General features: G+C 49.2%; 1 protein-coding gene across 6 annotated transcripts in view; it reads left to right on the plus strand.

Annotated features, from left to right (window-relative positions):
- Window positions 1-18,521, plus strand: part of LOC100121944 (teneurin-m) — a 565,536-nt gene that overhangs the window by 269,894 nt on the left and 277,121 nt on the right. For all 6 annotated transcript variants that reach the window (XM_032598389.1, XM_032598382.1, XM_032598379.1 and 3 more), the window contains one exon: window positions 1,469-1,828. In XM_032598389.1, the coding sequence (XP_032454280.1) occupies window positions 1,469-1,828 (360 nt within the window). The remainder of the gene's footprint in view (window positions 1-1,468; window positions 1,829-18,521) is intronic.

The following is an 18,521-nucleotide window of genomic DNA, read 5'->3' on the forward strand; positions in this document are numbered from 1 at the left end:
CTCTCCGACCATTTACAAGTTTTCCTCGGCTGTTTACTACCACGCATAGTCCGTATCTCTCTCTCTCCCCCTCTCTCTCTCTCTCTCTCTCTCTCTCTCTCTCTCTCTCTCTCTCTCTCTCTCTACTATACCACCTACGTGCGTTTCAGCAAAGGAATAACCTCGCTCGCGTTGCTGCGAACTTATACGAGTACAGCTCTCGGGCTATAAAAACGCGAGCCCGCAGCAAAAGTACCTACGCGCGCGCGTTCACCCAGTGACCCGCAATGTGCAGAGCGCTCGGGACAACACGCGCGCAGGAGAATCACCTGCAGCTGCTGCAGGCTCTGCTCTCGACGATCGATTCGCCAGCAGCTAGTAAAACCCGGGCCTCCGCGTTTACATACCACCGCGAGCGCGCGAGTCTTGCTTATGCGGCTAATTTCGCGAATGCACGCCGCTACTTTTTTTCGCAGTCGCTGGCTTTCCTTTGCAAACCTTCTAAAATTAACATTTTTACCGGAGTTGCAGAACCGACCAATACCCGACCGTCTTGTTAGCTCGCGTTTGAAAGTATACACACGCCACTCGCCTACGCCGTGTTTTACGCTGGATAGGAGCGGAGGATCTTTTTTTTTTGTCTCGCGTGAAATCTTCGCACTTCTCGATCTCCTTAGGCAACAGCAGCAGCGGCAGCAAAGGCGCTAAACAAGATAAGAGCCGGCAGTGCGAGTATAAGCGCGCCTACTCGTTTGCCATCCAAGCCCGTCTGTAGCGAGCAGCAATTTGCGCTCGCGAGCGCTAGTTCGATTATTACAGGCCGCGCTCCGCGATTTATCTCCTCCTTCGATTGACGCTTTAGAGGCTGCGCTCCAACGCCTTCGACGCGCGCAAGCCTCATTACACTTCCTAGATTCCCCGCTGCTATAGCTGCTCGCGCCGGTCTTTTAGCTTTGGTTTTTGCTAGCAATAGGATGATGATGATGATAATGATAATAATAATAATAATAACGCGGCTGCTGCCGACGTGGGTGGAGCATCAGCAGCGTGGAACATTCAATTAACGAATTAACCGCTTGCGTGCCGACGAGATTTCATCGATGTTTGATTAAGGATATTAAGGGTTACGAATCAGGCTTATGATTACGGGATGGTCCGGGGGAAGCAAAGTTTCGATGCGTCTGAAATGAAACCGGCACTGCTTTTTGCTTTTCATTCAGCTTTTGAGATCGGGTTCGTGTAGTTTAGAAATGTGCACGAACGCGTATTCCATTAACTTATAAAAGTTAATGCATGCGTGGGTTTTTATGTAAGCTAGTACAAACATATCCATACAATTATATAATTTTGTAACGCGCAAAACCTGCGTACACCTTATTGTTACATTTGTATGCAGATTGGCATTGGATGCGACATAAGCATGAAAACATTAACAAGCTAAAATAAAATAGCCGTGCTAATTCGAGGCCGTCTCTTTGGTGTGCTTCAGGGAAGGGACGCCTTTACCCGGCTTACAGCCTCAGCGGTAGCGAGGGCGAGGAGACGACGCAGAGCTGCAACAGCGCGCTGCCGCCACCGAGTCACCGCTCCGTCTCTGCCGCTGGGACCGCCGGCCGCGGCGGCTACCCGGCCAACAACCACCAGCAGGGTTACGGCTCGGCTCAGCACAAGCAGCGCTCTTATCAGCAACAGTCACTGCAACAGCAGCAGCAGCATCCGCTCTACCACGTGCCGAGCAGTGGAGCCGGACTCAGCGACACCCCAACTTCGGGCAACGCCTCCGACGAGACCCTCACCGACAGTGAGCTCACTAACCTCGCCAGGGACTCGACTCTTCTCGTCCATAACGGTGAGTGTCAAAATTTTTTCATCAGAATTGACCCGCTCTATGGTAAATATATACGCGCGTATCCATCAACTATCGGCCCACGTTCGGGCTATTTTTTTTCGCGCCGACCGACCCCATCGCTCAAACTTATTTGCGAGTGGTACACGAGAAAACACTGAGCCCTCGACCCAGCGGCGTCAAAGATAAATTCCAGTCATCGCGACACTGGCTTCGAAAAAAAGGGAAAACAATCGACAGCGTATCGCGCAAAAAAGCCGTACACACGCCAAACTTGGGGGAGTAGAAGTAGCTGCAGAGTTCGTTTGTCGCCACTGGCGCGTGATCGATGACGCCAAGCTGCCGAGAGAGTGTCGCGGATGACGTTTATATGTATACGCTTCTTGGTGAATATGGCGCGGCGCCGAAGCAGTGCGCGTAAGTCACTCTGATTCAGCCGAAATTACGCCCCGTAATGGAGCGTCATTAGCGTGCGCTGCTCTATTCTTCTAATGGATCCTGTATACTGCCGTCGCGTCGTCGCTTCTCCGCGCGTAGTGAAATATCATTATTTTTTTACTTCACAATGGAGCGGATTGTTGTTGCGGGATGAATGCTTACGAGAGAACAGGGGGAAATTAGTTTTGATGCTGCGGGCGGGGATCGAGCTTGCCCTGATTTTCGGGGATTCGTTACGCTGGGGGACGATAACTCGTCGTAAGATTTACATAGTCCTTCGTAAGTTTCATTATGCGGGATCGGAGTGAAAGCGTCGTCCTTAATTATTTCTTTGGTCATTGCTCATATTTCGGAGAAGACGAGAAGCACTGCTATAATACACCGTTGTAAATCCGTGAGTATCTCCCATAGCAGACGCATTGAGTATAGCGCGCCGCGCGCGAATAAACGTCAGCGTGGAAGAAGAGCCGTAAAGAAGATAAACAAATAAAAACAGCTACAAATCATGCGCTCATTCAATAAAATCACACGCCGTTGCCGTCAAAACAGAGCAATAAGCGCATGCGGCATCGCGGCGGGCCCGCGTGCACTTTTCTGGCGGGTGCATCGCAAAACTCCGCCAACTTTTAATACAGTCAGCCGTTAAACGCCGCGACGCGACGCGACTGCAGCTGTTAAACTAGCATCAAACTGCCGTTAAATGTATAGCTCTTCCTCCCCCTACCGTGTCTCTCCTTACAAAGCAACGACTTCAAGCTCGGAGTATATACAGTCGGCTGCTTTTTTTGCACAACACCACCCCCGTTGGCAATAAAATTCATATCCCTCCTCGCTGGGGCTGCAAAAAAGGGGGCGCGAGTACGGCGAGCGAATTAATTATGGGCGAGCTCCGCTGCTTAGATTAGGGAGAGGAGGAAGTCGTCGGCGGTGCGGCGAATCGATCTTGGTGTACGTATAGTTTTGTGCTGACTCGGCCGAGGCGAGAAATCGGGCTGGGGTTGCCGCGCGTTCTTAGCTGGCAATACGTCATCTTCGCCTGACAAGTCGGCTTGAAGCTGCTGCTGCTGCTGCTGCTGCTACCGGGGCTTTTGCATTATATGGCTGTCCTGCCACCAACGAGGCTCACGAGAGAAGTCGAGAGAGCTGGGAGGTTTCGCCGGGGAATTTCGAAAACGCAGAGTTTGGATTCTTGTTACGCGAATTTCGGACGTTTTCTGACGCGCTTCTCAATTTTGGAAGCTGGTTTCCTAGAATACCAGAATCGTGAACGTTGTAAAATTTGGAATTTTGTTAGCAGTGCGTACCAGTAATTTGCGTTGATTTTATCCACAACGACTAGGATTGAGTTCCTCAATTAACCTCTGCAAATATTATAATTGATCGACGAAAAATCGAGTGGCACGATTCAGCAAAACAAATAGCCAATTAATCATATCGCCCCGTAATTTATTCATCCGAAAACTTCCGCAAACACTTTCACAACAGCAAATCAGGCAGATCCCTCTCCCTTGTCTTTTTTCATTCTCCTCGTCGACTGCTGTATACGGACGAACGTCCCTCTCGATCGCGGTTTTCCATCTTCGGCAAGCGAGCGAGTGCGCGCGCGTGCTCCGCGATTCGCGAAGGGTCATCCATCACCTCTGAGTAATGCGGGAACACGATTTCGCGTTATATTGCGTCGGAGCTGTGTCAAGAGTGACCCACTCGCTGAAGTCTACTCTGTCTCCGCTCTGCTGGCTTCCGTCGTTTCTTCGCATGCTCATTACTGCAGACGGTTTTCTACGCTGCTTCGATGGATCGAGCTGCTGCTGGTGACTTTGTTTGCATGTGGTCGTAATTTCTTTTTTACGTACATGTGGGGTGCATGAAGAACAAAGATCTGCCACGCTTGCGGTATGCAATTGTGCGAAATCAATCGTAACAGTATAACCGTATGGTCAAAGAGTTTTGGACTCTGTGATAAGGACCTTATAGGATACAAATAAGATGCCAAGGAAATTTTGGTTTCAGGATTACTTTTAATTGTTAGTCCATACAGCATATTTCCCTTACATTACAATACAAAACGAATGAAATTCAAATTTATTTTATTTCCGAAATCGAACCTTCATAAATTGGCCCGACCGATTCCAAGCGAGTGTTATCGGTTGGCAGCAGCGCACGTTGGCTTTTCCGTGAATGGCCCGCAACTAAGCGTTCCAACCCGTTCACGCTCCGTGCAGAGAGCACAGGTACGTGCGCTCGAGCGCGTAACGCGTGTCACGTCTAAGCGAGCCGCTCTCTCTCTCTCTCTCTCTCTCTCTCTCTCTCTCTCTCTCTCTCTCCTGCGCAATTATCCGGAATTAGCATGAGAGTAGTGCGTACGAGCGCGCGCGCATGGCTGAATCACCGGCTGATGCCGGCATCATCTCCGGGGTAGTCGTCATCGCTCAACAATTGCAGCCGCTCTCAGGAGCCGCTTTAATAAACGCCCGGCTCTTCAATCATTCGCGCGCGAGCGTCACGCAGGCCTCCTGCCATCGCATCAAGACGCGCGCCCGCGCACGAGCGATATGATGGAGAGAGAACTCCTGATGATCGTGTGCCACTGGCACGTATTAGCATTAATGTAGCGCGTGGGAGTTTGCGATCGGCGTGGCGAATTTTTGGAAAGGGTGTCTCGGGGTGGAAAGGAGAGAGATGTTGTATGGTTAAGTCATGATGAACTGGAGGAATACGGAGAAAAGGTTGAAAGCGCACGATATTTAATGTTCGGCAAAACGAAGATTGATGTTCATTATGCTATTCGGAGATTTTCGATATTCAGCACACGGTGAGCTTCCGGATCCTGCTTTTATTATTCCCGCGGTAAAAGTATCTTTGGATTTTGCTAGAATAGTTAGATGACATCTGAATCAGCAATGACGGTGTTTTAAATAAATTCATAGTTATGAATAATCGATGATCATTACTTCTTCTGGAAGTTCTAAAAGTGTTTGACGAACAAAATCTTCCACTTTTCTTTATGAAACTAGAACGGTATCTGAATCATTAATTTGATTGACTGGTGACGGTAAAGCTCGAGGGCTAAGAGAACCTCGAAAATATGAAACTCAATCTTATAAGTTAACAAGAGAAAGGGTGAATAGAAAATTTCGGTTTTGCATCCGGTGCGTGTACCACCTGTCGTCACGCGATCGCTCGATTGAAAGGCTTCGACAGTTCCAAGAAGGCACGCGCCGTCAAGTCCTCGCACTCTTTAATCGTCCTAATAGACGAAAATAGGACGCCCACCTGACATCAGGTGCACAGCTGATCGGGATTGACGACGACTCGTATCTGGTCTAGAAATAAAAAAAAGACGAAGCAAGTTAGTGGAATAAGCCCTAGCAGATGCCGTGTGGCTTTGGATATAATACCCCTTTTGTTGCTGGAACAGCCGACCGGTGTATACTTATCGGGCGAAAGGTGTTCTTCTCTCTCGAAAGGCTAAGACGTAATAGGGCTTTCTTTCGCCTATTGTGTTTCTCTAGGTTCCGTCTTTTATGCTAATCCGAAATCTATGGGTGAGACTGTGGCGGCGTGCGGTATGGGAGAAATTGGAGAAGCAGGTGACTTTGTGAATTCACGAGTGGGGCTATCCTAGACGAATTTTCAAGTCTACTTCTGATCCAGACCCTTGATACCGCTCCGATGTATTTCATTTGTGTACGACTATAACTATCCGGTCAGCGTATATAAGAGATAATTCCGCACCGCATCGAACGCCAGCAGTTTTCGGAGTAGTGGAAGCGAATTTCCATCGCGTAATAGAAGCCTCCGTCGCCAAGGGCGAATTTTCTCTCCCGACAACAATGACGGCACTCATCCTTCATACGCGCCGGCCCTCTCTTTGCAGACAACAAATAGCTTATAACCAATAGCAAGATGAAAATTCGTCCAGTCTAGCCGAGACTCTCAACTTCGACTTCTCTTCCCCTCTCCCTCTCTCTCTCTTTCTCTCTCTCTCTCTCTCTCTCTCTCTCAGCTCGTCGATGGGTTAACGTATTTAATTAAACTGTTACTTCACACATTGATTGCCAAACTTTGGCGCGCCGGCAAAGGACGGAAGATTATCGAAGTTGCTTCGGCTCGACTCTGATACGTACGTTATATCCAGCACCCTTCTCCTCTACTCCTTGAGCATCTAGCAGCCGACTAACCAACCCAATCTACCTACCGAACGCTGCCTCTCCGCTATCCAGGCTTCCAGGCAATCTCGGCAGCAAGTTGCGTGCGCCGAAGGCGGCAGCTATGCGATGGGATTCTCTTCTCTATAATACATGTATACATGTATATATTCCCTTCGGAGGAACAAACTGCATGTACACGTGTTACACAGAGCTGCCAGACCGATGGCATCTTTATCACGGACCCAAGGAGCAGAAGGGAGGCACGCGCGGCGCTAAATTGCTGTCCTTAATCTCCTGCAGCGCAAGCTGATCGCTCTGATGCGCGGTGCTCAAAGCCCTCAAGAGAGAGAAGAGACGTTCGCTATATTTGCGCGATACGAGCTGCGGCGACTTGATGCCGGTCACGCACTTATAACGCGAATTGCTGAGATTTGCAGAGGATGTCGGCATCGGGGAGGGATTATGATTGATTAAGGAGCTAATTGCGTTTTAATACTTGTTTTCCTGATGGAATATCTCCTGGATGGAACATCGCTTTCATCAGTTGAATGAATAATTCCGTTATGCCGATGCAAAGTCAACACTGCGGATTCATCCACTTAATTCCGTGAAGTTACTCAAACACATCGTTTGCATTTTTAGAGCCTCTCGAGATGGCTACATCCACCCTTCAAGAGATATATCGTACACTCTCGGGCGACTTGCGCGAAAGAGATTAAGAATAAGAAGAAAAAAGTCGAGAAAAAAGACCTAATAGGAATCACTCCGGACGATATCGAAGAGAGCGAAAGAGAGAGTGAGGGGGCGAGGAGACGTCGATTTCGAGGCGGTGAAATTTCCTCGAGCGAGAATATTCTCTGGCCTCCCGTGACATATTCACGCGGGGCTAAACTGACGTATTTCCGGAAATCCGCGACTATGTCGAATCTACTGCAGCAGCTTCGCTCTTGCCAAAAGCATTTCGCGAGGGAGTAGTCGAAGCTTCTTCTCCGCTGACGCGTTCTTTTTTTCGATTCGCTTTCTCTCTTCAGCGCTGCCTATACGTATAGGCTAGAGATAGACAAGCTCGTAAAGCCGTTGTCTTGGACAGTTTTGAGAAGCTTCGATTTTCGTTACGGTCGCTCGATACAAATTATTTAATGCATTCCACGTAAATCGACGCGTAGAATACATCCGGTATTTTACTCGAGCCAAGCTTGCTCCCGGGTCGCGCGCACCGAGAGAGTTCTCGCTCGTCTCTGACACTATCCCGGGCTTCTCCTTCTCTCTCATGTGTCGATCGCGAGCGAGCGGGAGTTTCATTTAAGTTAGAAATTGCTTCTTCCGTAGCGATGATGGGCCGCAAATTGGGCGCGAAACAGAACGCCGGGGAGAGAAGACGCTGAGCGCACGAGTTGAGCGGGACACAAAAGTAGAGTGAGAGAGTGAGAGGGGCACGCGAGAACGGAAGGAAGGGAAGGAGCGCCCGAGAATGAGCTCGTGAAAAGGGTCTATTGATTTTTATTTACCTGCCGTTTGCTGTGAACCAAGAAAAAGAAATCCCTCTTCTCCGTCGCCCGAGCTTTCACCTTCTTTTTCCCTCTTCCATCGCAGTTTAAATACTCGAGTATATTGACTTGATCGGTGTATCTCTCTCTCTCTCTCTCTCTCTCTCTCTCTCTCTCTCTCTCTCTCTCTCTCTCTCTCTACCTCTCGCATGGAGATTATTTCCGCTCGTCTGTGTATAGAGACGACGCGTCTACTCGAAAATTCTCGAGAGAAAAACGACCTGTTATTCTCCGTCTATCGGTTCCGCGAAGTTCGCTATCGGGGAAGAAGTTCGCTCCGATAACGCAAACCGGATGTCGCTCTCTTTCTCTCTCTCTCTCTCTCTCTCTCTCTCTCTCTCTCTTCGCACGCCCCCACACTCGCAGGCAGGCAGGTCTCTCCTTCCTCCCGCGGCGTGGCGATAAAACGAGCTAAAAAAAGCACGCGAGAGCTTGGAAGAGGCACAAGTCGCATAAAAAAGTCAGAGAGGAGCTGTTGTTAACACACTCGCGAACCTCCGCAAAGTATCGGCGATAACGCGCGAACGCGATCTGCCCTCGTCGGACTCTGCCATAGCCAGCGTTTTACACCTTTGTGTAAAACTCGCGCTCGTATAAAAGGTGGTTGCTGCGGCCTTTTCCGTCTTCTCTCTTTTTTTTCACGCTTGGGTATAACCGATGCTTCGCCTGCGGAAAATTTCTCGGTGCGGCGGATGAAAGTTCCTTTGATCGGCGCGAGAACGCGCGTGGCGCTTCCGATGGAACCGGTATCAGTGCTTCTCCTTTTTGTCGGTTGAAAAAAGGGAGAGAGAGTGATATTGGAGTTTATTAAGCGGGTAGAGAGGCGTGTTTTTGTTTTTGCTAACGAAAGTTCAGACCGCTGCAAAACAACTCTGGCCGACGCGGATGCGAGAAGTGCTTGAACGTCGGGGTCCTCTCTGTGTAAGAAAAGGCAGACGTAAAAGAAGTGGAGATCCTTCGCGGAACAAGTGCGGAAGCGTAGAAGCTACAAAGCAAGAGCGGTATAACGTTTCTATTTCTAGGACGGAGCGTCGAAAGTGGCGAGAGACAGCAGTAGACCAAGGAATGCATCCGAGAGGGGTTCGTCAAAGTAACGATTGAAATTGCTTCTGCCTGCGGCCTCAATATCCTCCGGCAGAAGCTCGGAGTAAAAGCAGCGGTAGAACGTACTGCCCATCCCCCAGCAAGCCACTCCAGCTTTTTCTGGCCCCTCTCTATCCCGACTTTGTGCTCGCTTCCTTGGCGTGTGCGACTCTTGAGCAGTAGCCCAATTCCGGCGATTGTCTCTCTTTCCCTCTTTTGCGAGGACACAACAAATTACATTCCGAGTCCGCGAAATCTCCTTTGGCTTTTTCCTCCTCTCTCTATACGCTCCCTGCCTCTCTCGTCCACTCGAAGAAGTATCTGGGAATTACGCGGCCACGTGGTATTGTAGCGCATTGTTTGCCAAAGTCGTCTGCTGTTGCTGTTCTGCTAAAACGTCGAAGCCGCGGATCTGCAGGGCGCGGGAAAGCCGTACGTTTAACGAAGCCTCCGCAAGCGAGTTTACCTTTGTGCGAGACGTGAAAGAACGGGTTGCTCCGCTGGACAGTCGCGAGCGGGAGCTAAAGCCTTCCGGACGATTTTACCTCGCTCTCGCCGCCGGAAAGGAGACAAGCATTCCTTCTCAAAGGTAAAAGGCTTGAAGGGTGGACGGGAGAGATGCGACGGCGGCACACTGCTGCTGCTGCTGATCCAGCGCCTTTGTCTCTTCCGCTTGATCCGAGAGAAGTGAAAAGACGCGCTTGACTTTTCTTCGATCCTTGCCGTCTCTTTCCCTTCCCTTTCCTCCCTTTCGCGCTTCTTGTCGTTCTTTTCCTCGCTCTCCACTCTGCGTGCACTCCACTCGAATTGCTTCAACTTGCCATGTTATATTACCGTACACGTCAGAACGGGAGGGACGACGGTCTGTCATTTGCCTTTTCTCTTTTTGGAAAAACCGAAAATCGCATGTTTATACTTGCGACCTACCTTGCGGGTCCCGAACATTCCGAAAGCAAATCATGAGCGAGCAATATCTTGCATCCCGTAATTTCGAGTCCCCGTAATCCCGCGAGGAGGAACCCTTTGTCCGCTACATCGTCGCTCTCTCTCTCTCACGATATCTCGCTCGGAGCGCTTTTCTTTTTCCTGCCGCTCGCTCCTCGGCAAGCGCGTGACATTGGGATGGATGAGCGCGCGTTACACGGGGCATCGCTCTCTCCCTCTCCCCCCCTCTTCACGACTCTTAATCCGATTGCTTATAGGTATATACCTATGCGCACACTTCCCTCCGTCTCCCTCTCTGTCGCATTGCTTATCCAGTTGATTTAAGAGCCCGAGTCCATTGCTGCCTCTCGCAGACCGCGCTCGCGGAACGAACTGCACAACGTCGAAATGTCAGGGATGCCGGGGACATCAGCGGCTGGGGGGGGGGGGGGCACGAAATGAGAGGATCTATGCCGGCTTCTGCGCGAGCCTAATCTCGCCGCCACTGTCTATCTTCTCTCTTCCTCCGCAGGGAAATCAATGAAAATCCGCTGCTCAACGCTACTCGCGGATTTATCTCGCGCTATTCGCTGCTGCTGCTGAAGAGAAAGAGGCTATTACGCCGCGCCGGAATTGCGAGCTACTCTCTTCTTCTTGTCCTTCTCCTTTTTCTTTGCCTGAGGAATTGTCCATTGTCTTTTGACAATCGTTATGTGAATTATCGTTCAGGAGCGACGAGTGCGAGCCGCAGATATAAATTTGTCTGCGCTGTCCTCCTTGCCGGATGGACACACCACCGAGATTCCCTTGATACTGGATGTAAATGATTCGCGCTCGCTTTCGAATTGATTGGGTAAATTTATTTGGATAACTATCGGTCTTTCGAATACATTCAAAACACGCGGAACGCCAGACATGGTAAAAACTGAATTTCGAATAACAATTTTCCAACGAATGAAAACCCTCTTCTGGCAAATAGACAAGGGGGAAGCCTTCTCTCCACGCCTTTGGAAAGAAGCGAAAAAAAAACATTCGAGCCAAGGATGCACACCGACAGTAGCAGCGTATACGTCAGCGCGGGGAGATAAAATTCTATTTGACGACAGGGTCCCTCTCCTCTCCTCTCCGACAAAAGCATGGAAATGAGCGACGAAGAAGAGCAGCAGCGAGGAGATCCTAATTCGTAAACAAGCTCTCGAAGGATCAAAAAAAGCGAGCGCGCGCGCTCGTCTGCGTCTCCTCTCCAGCTCGCGGGCATGTGCGCGCAAGAAAGAGCCGGTATATACATAGACACGCACTCTGCGCACCGGATGAGAGAAGACGCGAGGGAAGCAAAAGAAAAAATGCAAGGAAGAAAAGTTTACCTCTTCAAGGATCGAAATCAGCCGTAAGGATCCCATGGGGAGTAAACGTTGCGCTCGGTCGAACGTATCGCGCACGTACGGCGCGAGCGAGGAAAAAAGAAACTGGAGAGGCGAGAGAGTCTCGAGGATATGGGCGACGACATACTTGGTTAAATATCCGCGCGATTGAAATTAAAGTGGAAACGATTATTGGAGAAAGAGAGAGATCGCTTAGTGCTCGAGCGCAGTCCGGTTTTCATTTCCGTCGATCGAATGTTTCGCTTCGCGCGTTTTTTTTTATTCCCGTCGGGAGGTGCAGTCACACGGCCGTCCGCGGAATCGTTTACTGAATTAAACTTCGGTTGAATGGTTTTGCGAAAAGGTATACAGGAACTTGAACGGCTGCATCGGCGTTTTTATAAGGTTCTGCTGGTTTTTATTCGAAAGCCGACGAGAAGGAAATGTTATTGGTGGGCAATGGAATTTTATTGAATGAGAAATTCAAGCTAGCAAAATGACTTCGGTTATTGAGGTTGTAATTCAATCTTTAATTCAGAAGATTCTGGAATACAGTTCGGAATGTGCGACAAGTTTTAAATGTGGTAGATTGTGGATTTCCATTTATTGTTTATTTGAAACTGAATCGAGGCAATTTCATTCTTCTGATATTCCAAAATTATTCAACATATTTAAATTTTAAAATATCTACTAAAAATATTAATGGAACCGAGATATCGTGAGCTATTATTCTATATCCAAATAAAACCTATCAAATCATCCTTATTCTTTCATTTACGAGACTGTTCTGCAAACACGAGTTATTAACTGCGGTTTACCGATCGTAGCGTACAGCGATATGCCGCATTGATAAGAGCAAGAGTCGCGCGAAGCCGCTTATTCGGGAAGCTTGCGAGTTATTTATAATGCACTTTAGATGGGCTATTCGAGAGGGCCATTAGCGTTAAAAGCAGCTAAGAAAAGTTCTGTGGATGTGACGCGATGCGCGTTGCGTTATCGCTGCCAATTTCGTGACGGGGGAGAGCGGCGCCATAGCTGCGGAAAAGTTGCGCGATATTCATCGCGCTCGCGAGTACGTTCCTTCTCGCTTTCGAAGGGCGATGAATGTCTAAACGCTCATTGAATGAAATTTAACTTCGAGCCGATGGATACAAATACCGCTGCGAATGCATTATACGACTGGAAAAGTTCGTAGCGATCGGAACTGCTAAAAATTACGTCTACGTCCGCTGCGCTATCACCGCGTATGCGAGAAAAGTAAGGAAGAGATACGCCACAGAGCTCAATCAAATATTCCTTGATTTCAGCGAAATCCACTCCCTCATCTCGAAGCGATCGCCGAAAAAAAGGAAGCTGCAGCAGCAGCAGTACCGCGGAGAATCCGAAAATGGAATCGAGTCGCTCTTGTGCTAGCACCGTAAATCCAAAATCGAATCACTCTGCCGCCGTCGCTGCTGCTACGGCTGCATTCGGCGCACGTATTCCGAGGCTGAAAGGAGGTCGCGGGGCGCTGGCTGGCTCGAAATTCGTTTTATGTGCGGCGCGGAATCGAATGAAAAGGCAAAACGTTTAAGGACGAGATTACGTTTGAATTAACTCGTGGGAGTGAGAGAGGGAGAGGGGGGGGGGGAAGTGAGGCATCTGCGGGTGGACGGTGAAATCGAGGATAACTGTAGAATGCTGTGTATACGAAAATCGCGAAGCTTTTGCCGGAGTTTTACTGCAGTCGGATTTTCGGCGAATAATTTTTGTTACCGGCGACGTGGAAGCTGCGCAGCATGTACATAAGAGACTCAAAATAAAAAGTGCACGCACCCTCGTCCCCATTGTTTTCGCCGGAGTAATTTAAAGGGCCTCCGGATTCTCGCTCACGACGACTCGTCTTTTGCTGGCTAGAGTAGTTACTACGACGCCGCCAACGCTGCCGAGGACCGGCTTGAAATCAGGCGTGCGCGGGGACACAAAAGGGTTTCAAACACCCTCGCTGACTGCCAGGTCACATCTGTTTTCGCTCCTTCCGCCGCGCGCTGCCTTGATTAAAACTAAAGGGTTTCGCTCGTGCGCGCAGCTATACCGTGTACCACCTTCTTTATTATTTAGCCGAGCGACCCGGCTGATTAATTATATCGAGGGTCTCCAGCTACACTCTACTGATGTATAATATGAGCAACGTTTAGAATGTTCAATTTTAATGCGACGGTGTATTCCATTGAGCATTCAACTATCCGAAGACTTTGCGGTAAAAAAGCTGCTCAGCTGTTGGGACCCGCAGCGCAGTGGTATCTCGCAATCTTATCTCCGTACAAAAGGCTGCGCGCAGTTTATCCTCGCGACTTGAGTAAACGTTTTAAACATTCTCGGTAACATGTTCGTTCATCTCCTCCAAAACAAAAGCGAGTCCCTGGCATCGAAAAATTTCGTTCCCTCTGTATACCGATACACCGGGCGAAGAACAACCGTACGACGTAGAGGGTACATCCTCTGCTCTCGGTAATTCGGGGCCCGCGGCTCTCTCTTTCTCTCCTATGGTATAGCAGCAGAGCCGATAATTCACGTCCGAAACACGGCGCGCGGGGCCAATTATTAGCGGCCGGTGTCCTCTTCTTTCTTCGCGAGAGATTGCGAGCGAACGCCCACACGCATTTGGGCGCGCTCTTTCGAGAGCAGCGGCCTTTCTAGATCGCTATCGGCCAGTACACCCGCGGCCTCTGAAGGCTTTCGACCATTATATGCTGCTGTGTGGAGGAGGTTGCTAATGAATCGGTATTCGCGTTCGGGGGTGCAGGTTAGTCGCCGCTCTGCGCGGCGTTTTTTTTTTTTTTTTTTGAACGATTTGTAAATAATCGTGGCATCTTTCTGTTTATTGCAGGTAAGTTTCACGCTCTCTATTTAAGAAACACTGAACATCAAAGCGAGCTCGAACACGCCCTGTATAAAAGGTAATTCATCGACTAAAAGCCGATCCAATTATCAGCAGCCGTGCACAAAGCTCTCTCTTTCTCTCTTTCGAAATAAAGGCTCTCTCGCAATCTCCGTTGCTCTGGACGTGTCGTATGCAAACTAAAGGAAGTTGTCGGGCAACGTCGAACACGGGCCCAGAGCGGAGCGGAAAAAGAAGGCCGGCGATCACCTGAGTGTGTGTATAATAGTGTACTCGCGAGGAGCGCGAGCGCTTAGCCGACTGGCAATAAATTAGACTTACCTGGGTGGCCTCTCTTCTTCCCCTACTCTGGTTTTGCGCGATCGACACTCCCACGCGTGACCGAGCGCCGACCAGACCTCGCCTTCACTTCTTCTTCCGCTCGGATTCGGCTCGCAAAAATTGATTAATCCCTCCTTTGCTATGTCTCTTTCTCTCTTTCTCTCTCTCTCTCTCTCTCTCTCTCTCTCTCTCTTACTCTCACTCCCTCTCGCTCTGTAGCTATGGTCAGCTATATCGCTTTTTTCCATCCTTTTGTCGAGCGAGAGGAGGTCGTTTTTACAACTATACGCCCCAGCCGACAGCAGTGGCCGACGGGAATTTATGCTCGCCTCGTAATTGCTTGCGATCGTTTTAAATGAATTTCGGGGATATGCAGTTCCTTTTTGCTCTCGCGCCGCCGCCAGATATTGAATTCTATTATCGTTATGTGCGCCGCCGTCTGCGGATGCCAAGTTATGGCGCGGCGGGTCGTGGACTTTTTAACTTCAAGATAGCTCTCTCTCCCTCTCTCCCCCTCAATCTAATCTCTCCGGCTTCATATTATAGGCGCGCGCGCGCGTGCACTCTCATTAAACACTTCTCAAACAGCAATCGAGCGCGATGCAGTGTACGAGATACCGATCCATTAGTAGACGCATGCAGCGTGTGAGTGCATTCAGCGAAACAAAAGTATACAAAAAGCAACAGAGAGCAGCCGTCGCGATATCTCCTGCACACAGTGAGAGGCGCGCGCTACTGCTGCTGCATCTGCGCGCACGTCCAGCATTGTATACTTTCTCGCTCGCGCGGATTCAGCACAAAGATGTAAGGGAAGTCGCGGGGTGACAGCACGCATACGCGCTCGCGCGGGGCATCGTGTCGAGATTTCGCCTCTTGGCAGCGTGCATTATGCACGCACACACTGCTCGCTCCTTCACTCGCGGAGATCGCAGCTAGATAAACGGTAGTTTGAACGCCAGCCGGAGTAGAAAGAAGAAGTCGCGGGCAAAGAGAGTATCTCTCGCGCCCCTCTCCCTCTCTCTCTCTCTCTCTCACACACAGCGTCTGAGAGACGTTAATTGGACTGCCGATGCCCTCGTTACGTGTCCTTAGCTGCACTGCTCTCTCTCTCTCTCTCTCTCTCTCTCTCTCTCTCTCTCTCTCTCTCTCTCTCTCTCTCTCTCCCTCCCTCTCTCTCCATAGATCTCGCGGTGGGCTAATTAAACGTCGGCGTACCTCCCCATTAGCGGCAGCAGCACCGCGGGGTGCAGCGCGAGAGTCGCGATTCTTCTCTCCCTTTCTTTTATTTTAGCTGCTCCCGCCCCTCCTTCTCTCTCATAACCTTTCTCTCTGTGAATCTTTGGAGGTATAACGGTCAAGGGATAGCGCGGGCGAGTGGATAAAGAGAGTTAAGCAGCGGCTGAAGATTTATCGGAGCGCGCCGGCCCGGAATAAGAGGAGAAAGGGATCGCGATAGAGGCGCTGTATCGATAATCTATTTAGCCGCGGAGATTGAGATGAAAGGAGAGATCTCTACTTCCTCTGAAGATAGCTAGTTCTTATATAGAGGATGGATTTTTAATTACGCCTGTCTTTAATTGCGCCAGCGAATGAGTCTCTCGTTTTTTCTTTCGCGGAAAAAACAGTTGGTACGAAAAACTAACAAGACGCGCAATAATTCAGCCAAATCAAACAGAGCGCTATTTTGTAATTTCCGATGGCTCGCACGATCCTTTCGTCGCTGAGCATCTGCCTCGACAAAAAAGTCAGAGCAAAAAATCGAGCCGAAGCATTGTCAATATCCTCCAATAGGCCGAAAAAAAAGAGAACAGACGGGATGCCACTCCGCAAACAGAGAAAGCGAAAGGACACGCGTATCCTCTTCTGCGAGATTTATTCGACCAACTACGCGAGAGGCGGGCCAAGGCAGTCGGAGAGGTGGACGGCGGCAATTATAAATCGTAAATTAATAAGCGTAACCTGTGCGCCGCCACCGCTGCCGCGCATAAACAGAACGTGGCGCGCGCGTAATTTACGGTGCCGGCTGGCACTCGGCTGTCTCGTTAGTATATATATGGACTCCCTCGCTGCACGTCAGAGCCTGTTTAAGACTCGCGAGCGCGTTTATCTTCGGCAATGATCGAGGATCGGTCATTTTCTTTCGGTGGCTAGTTTTTTTTTACTGCCGCCGAGTTGTTCAGAGATGGCGAGCCGATATTGGACTGGCTGAAAAACTGTGGAGATTTTGTGTACGGATATACTGCTCGTACACACGAAAATGACTGTTGGGCAATAGAGCACATTAATAACTTTGATTAGTGGAGTATGTGTGCGAGCTACTACTTTTTACGTAATGAAGGACGACGATATCAGTGTTAGTAGATGTCGCGCTCGTGAAAAAAAAAAGGAACAGCCGGTAGCAGCGAAATTGAAGATGGCAGACTCGCAGCCCCCTCTCTCCTTATCTTGCTTGTTGTGGATGCAAACGAGGCATTGACTATAAAATAATGAGAATTTATGGGTCCTCTCGGCGCAGCTTCTTTTCCCCGGCTGACACCTGCGGGAGCACGAGAAGAAAACTCCAGGAGGAAAGCGAGAGCGCAAGCACGCAATTTGTAGAGCTTTCAGGGAGCTTTGCTCTTTTCGCCGCCCACGCGCTCGCAAGTGAGAGAGAAAGAGAGGAACACTGACAATTACCGGTACGTCGTTCGTTTTCACGATGCTGGCTCTCCTTCTCTATCGTTTCTGCTTTCCGTTCTCTTTCTGTGACACTTTTTTCTCTCTCGTTTCCCGGCATTTTTTTCAGCAAGCGAGCTCGTCGTCTTTAACGGCGACAAAGAAAAATCTCCTCTTAAAAGCTTTTATAACGAACCTATTTAACTATAACGGCCGCCAGCAGGCCAAGCCGGCGAGCGGCGCAGTTTAAAATAATAACGTATTGCCGAGCGTTTGTGTTCCCGTGATTGAAGCTATTTTAATTTTCCTGAAGCAAGAGCTTGGGAGATTCTGTTCCGATTATATGAATTATTTGTGGCACTGGCGATTTAGTGGAAGAAATAACTTGTACGGATAAAATAGAACCGCCAGGATAGTGATTAGCAATGAGTTCGCGGAATTAGCAGCAGAATAAAACGATTTGGCACTGGATTTTCTTCCACCACTTGAGCTTTCCGGCTTTGGCTTTAGCAAAGATAGGTGGCGCGTAGGTACTTGTACTTTTTGATATTACACTAAATATTAGCACAATACAGTCTGCCGAATATATTTAATACATCTTACTTATTCATAATCATATGTTAATCGACATCATTAAGAACATTAAGCGCGCGTATAACAGCGCTTTCCAAAAATGTTAAATACAACAGCTCACGCCATAAATTACAATGATGATTAATCAAGTTGGATATTAATCGCGCTAAATGAGACGGACGATGTTAATAACGCGCGTCGTTTAAAAAATAAATTACAAGGACTCAATTAAAATTCTGCCAACTAAAAGCGCCGCGAGCCATCCATGTTTTAACGCTCTGTGAGCGAAACCAAACCCGACACATCGAAGCGCAATCTCAAGCCGCAGCTCCACCAACGCAATACAAGCTTCAGCCAAACAGGAATTCCAAAACCCTCTTGAACATGAATTTATGCGCAAAATGACTTCGGTGCGTTCGCCATTTGCCAAACTTGGTAGCGGCCTTGCGCTTGCGCGTTACGCTGTAATTAACGCTGGCGTATATATTAATCAGCCAGGACTTACTCTAATTTATGCGCGCAATCATCGATGCTTACAGTCTCTCTGTCTCTCTGTCTCTCTCTGTCTCTCTCTCTCTCTCTCTCTCTCTCTCCCTCTCTTTCTCTCTCGCGGTCGAGCGCATTAAAAGAGTCCCGTTTAATTAAGCGCGGTCGTGCACATATAGCGCAGGGATTGTAAATTCACGCACAGTTTTAATACTCGCGGTGCAGGCGGACACGCAAAGTGTTGACCGATCGAGATCGTTTTTAATCCGCGCTTTT

Source organism: Nasonia vitripennis, chromosome 1, assembly GCF_009193385.2.
Source record: "Nasonia vitripennis strain AsymCx chromosome 1, Nvit_psr_1.1, whole genome shotgun sequence".
Lineage (NCBI taxonomy): Eukaryota > Metazoa > Arthropoda > Insecta > Hymenoptera > Pteromalidae > Nasonia > Nasonia vitripennis.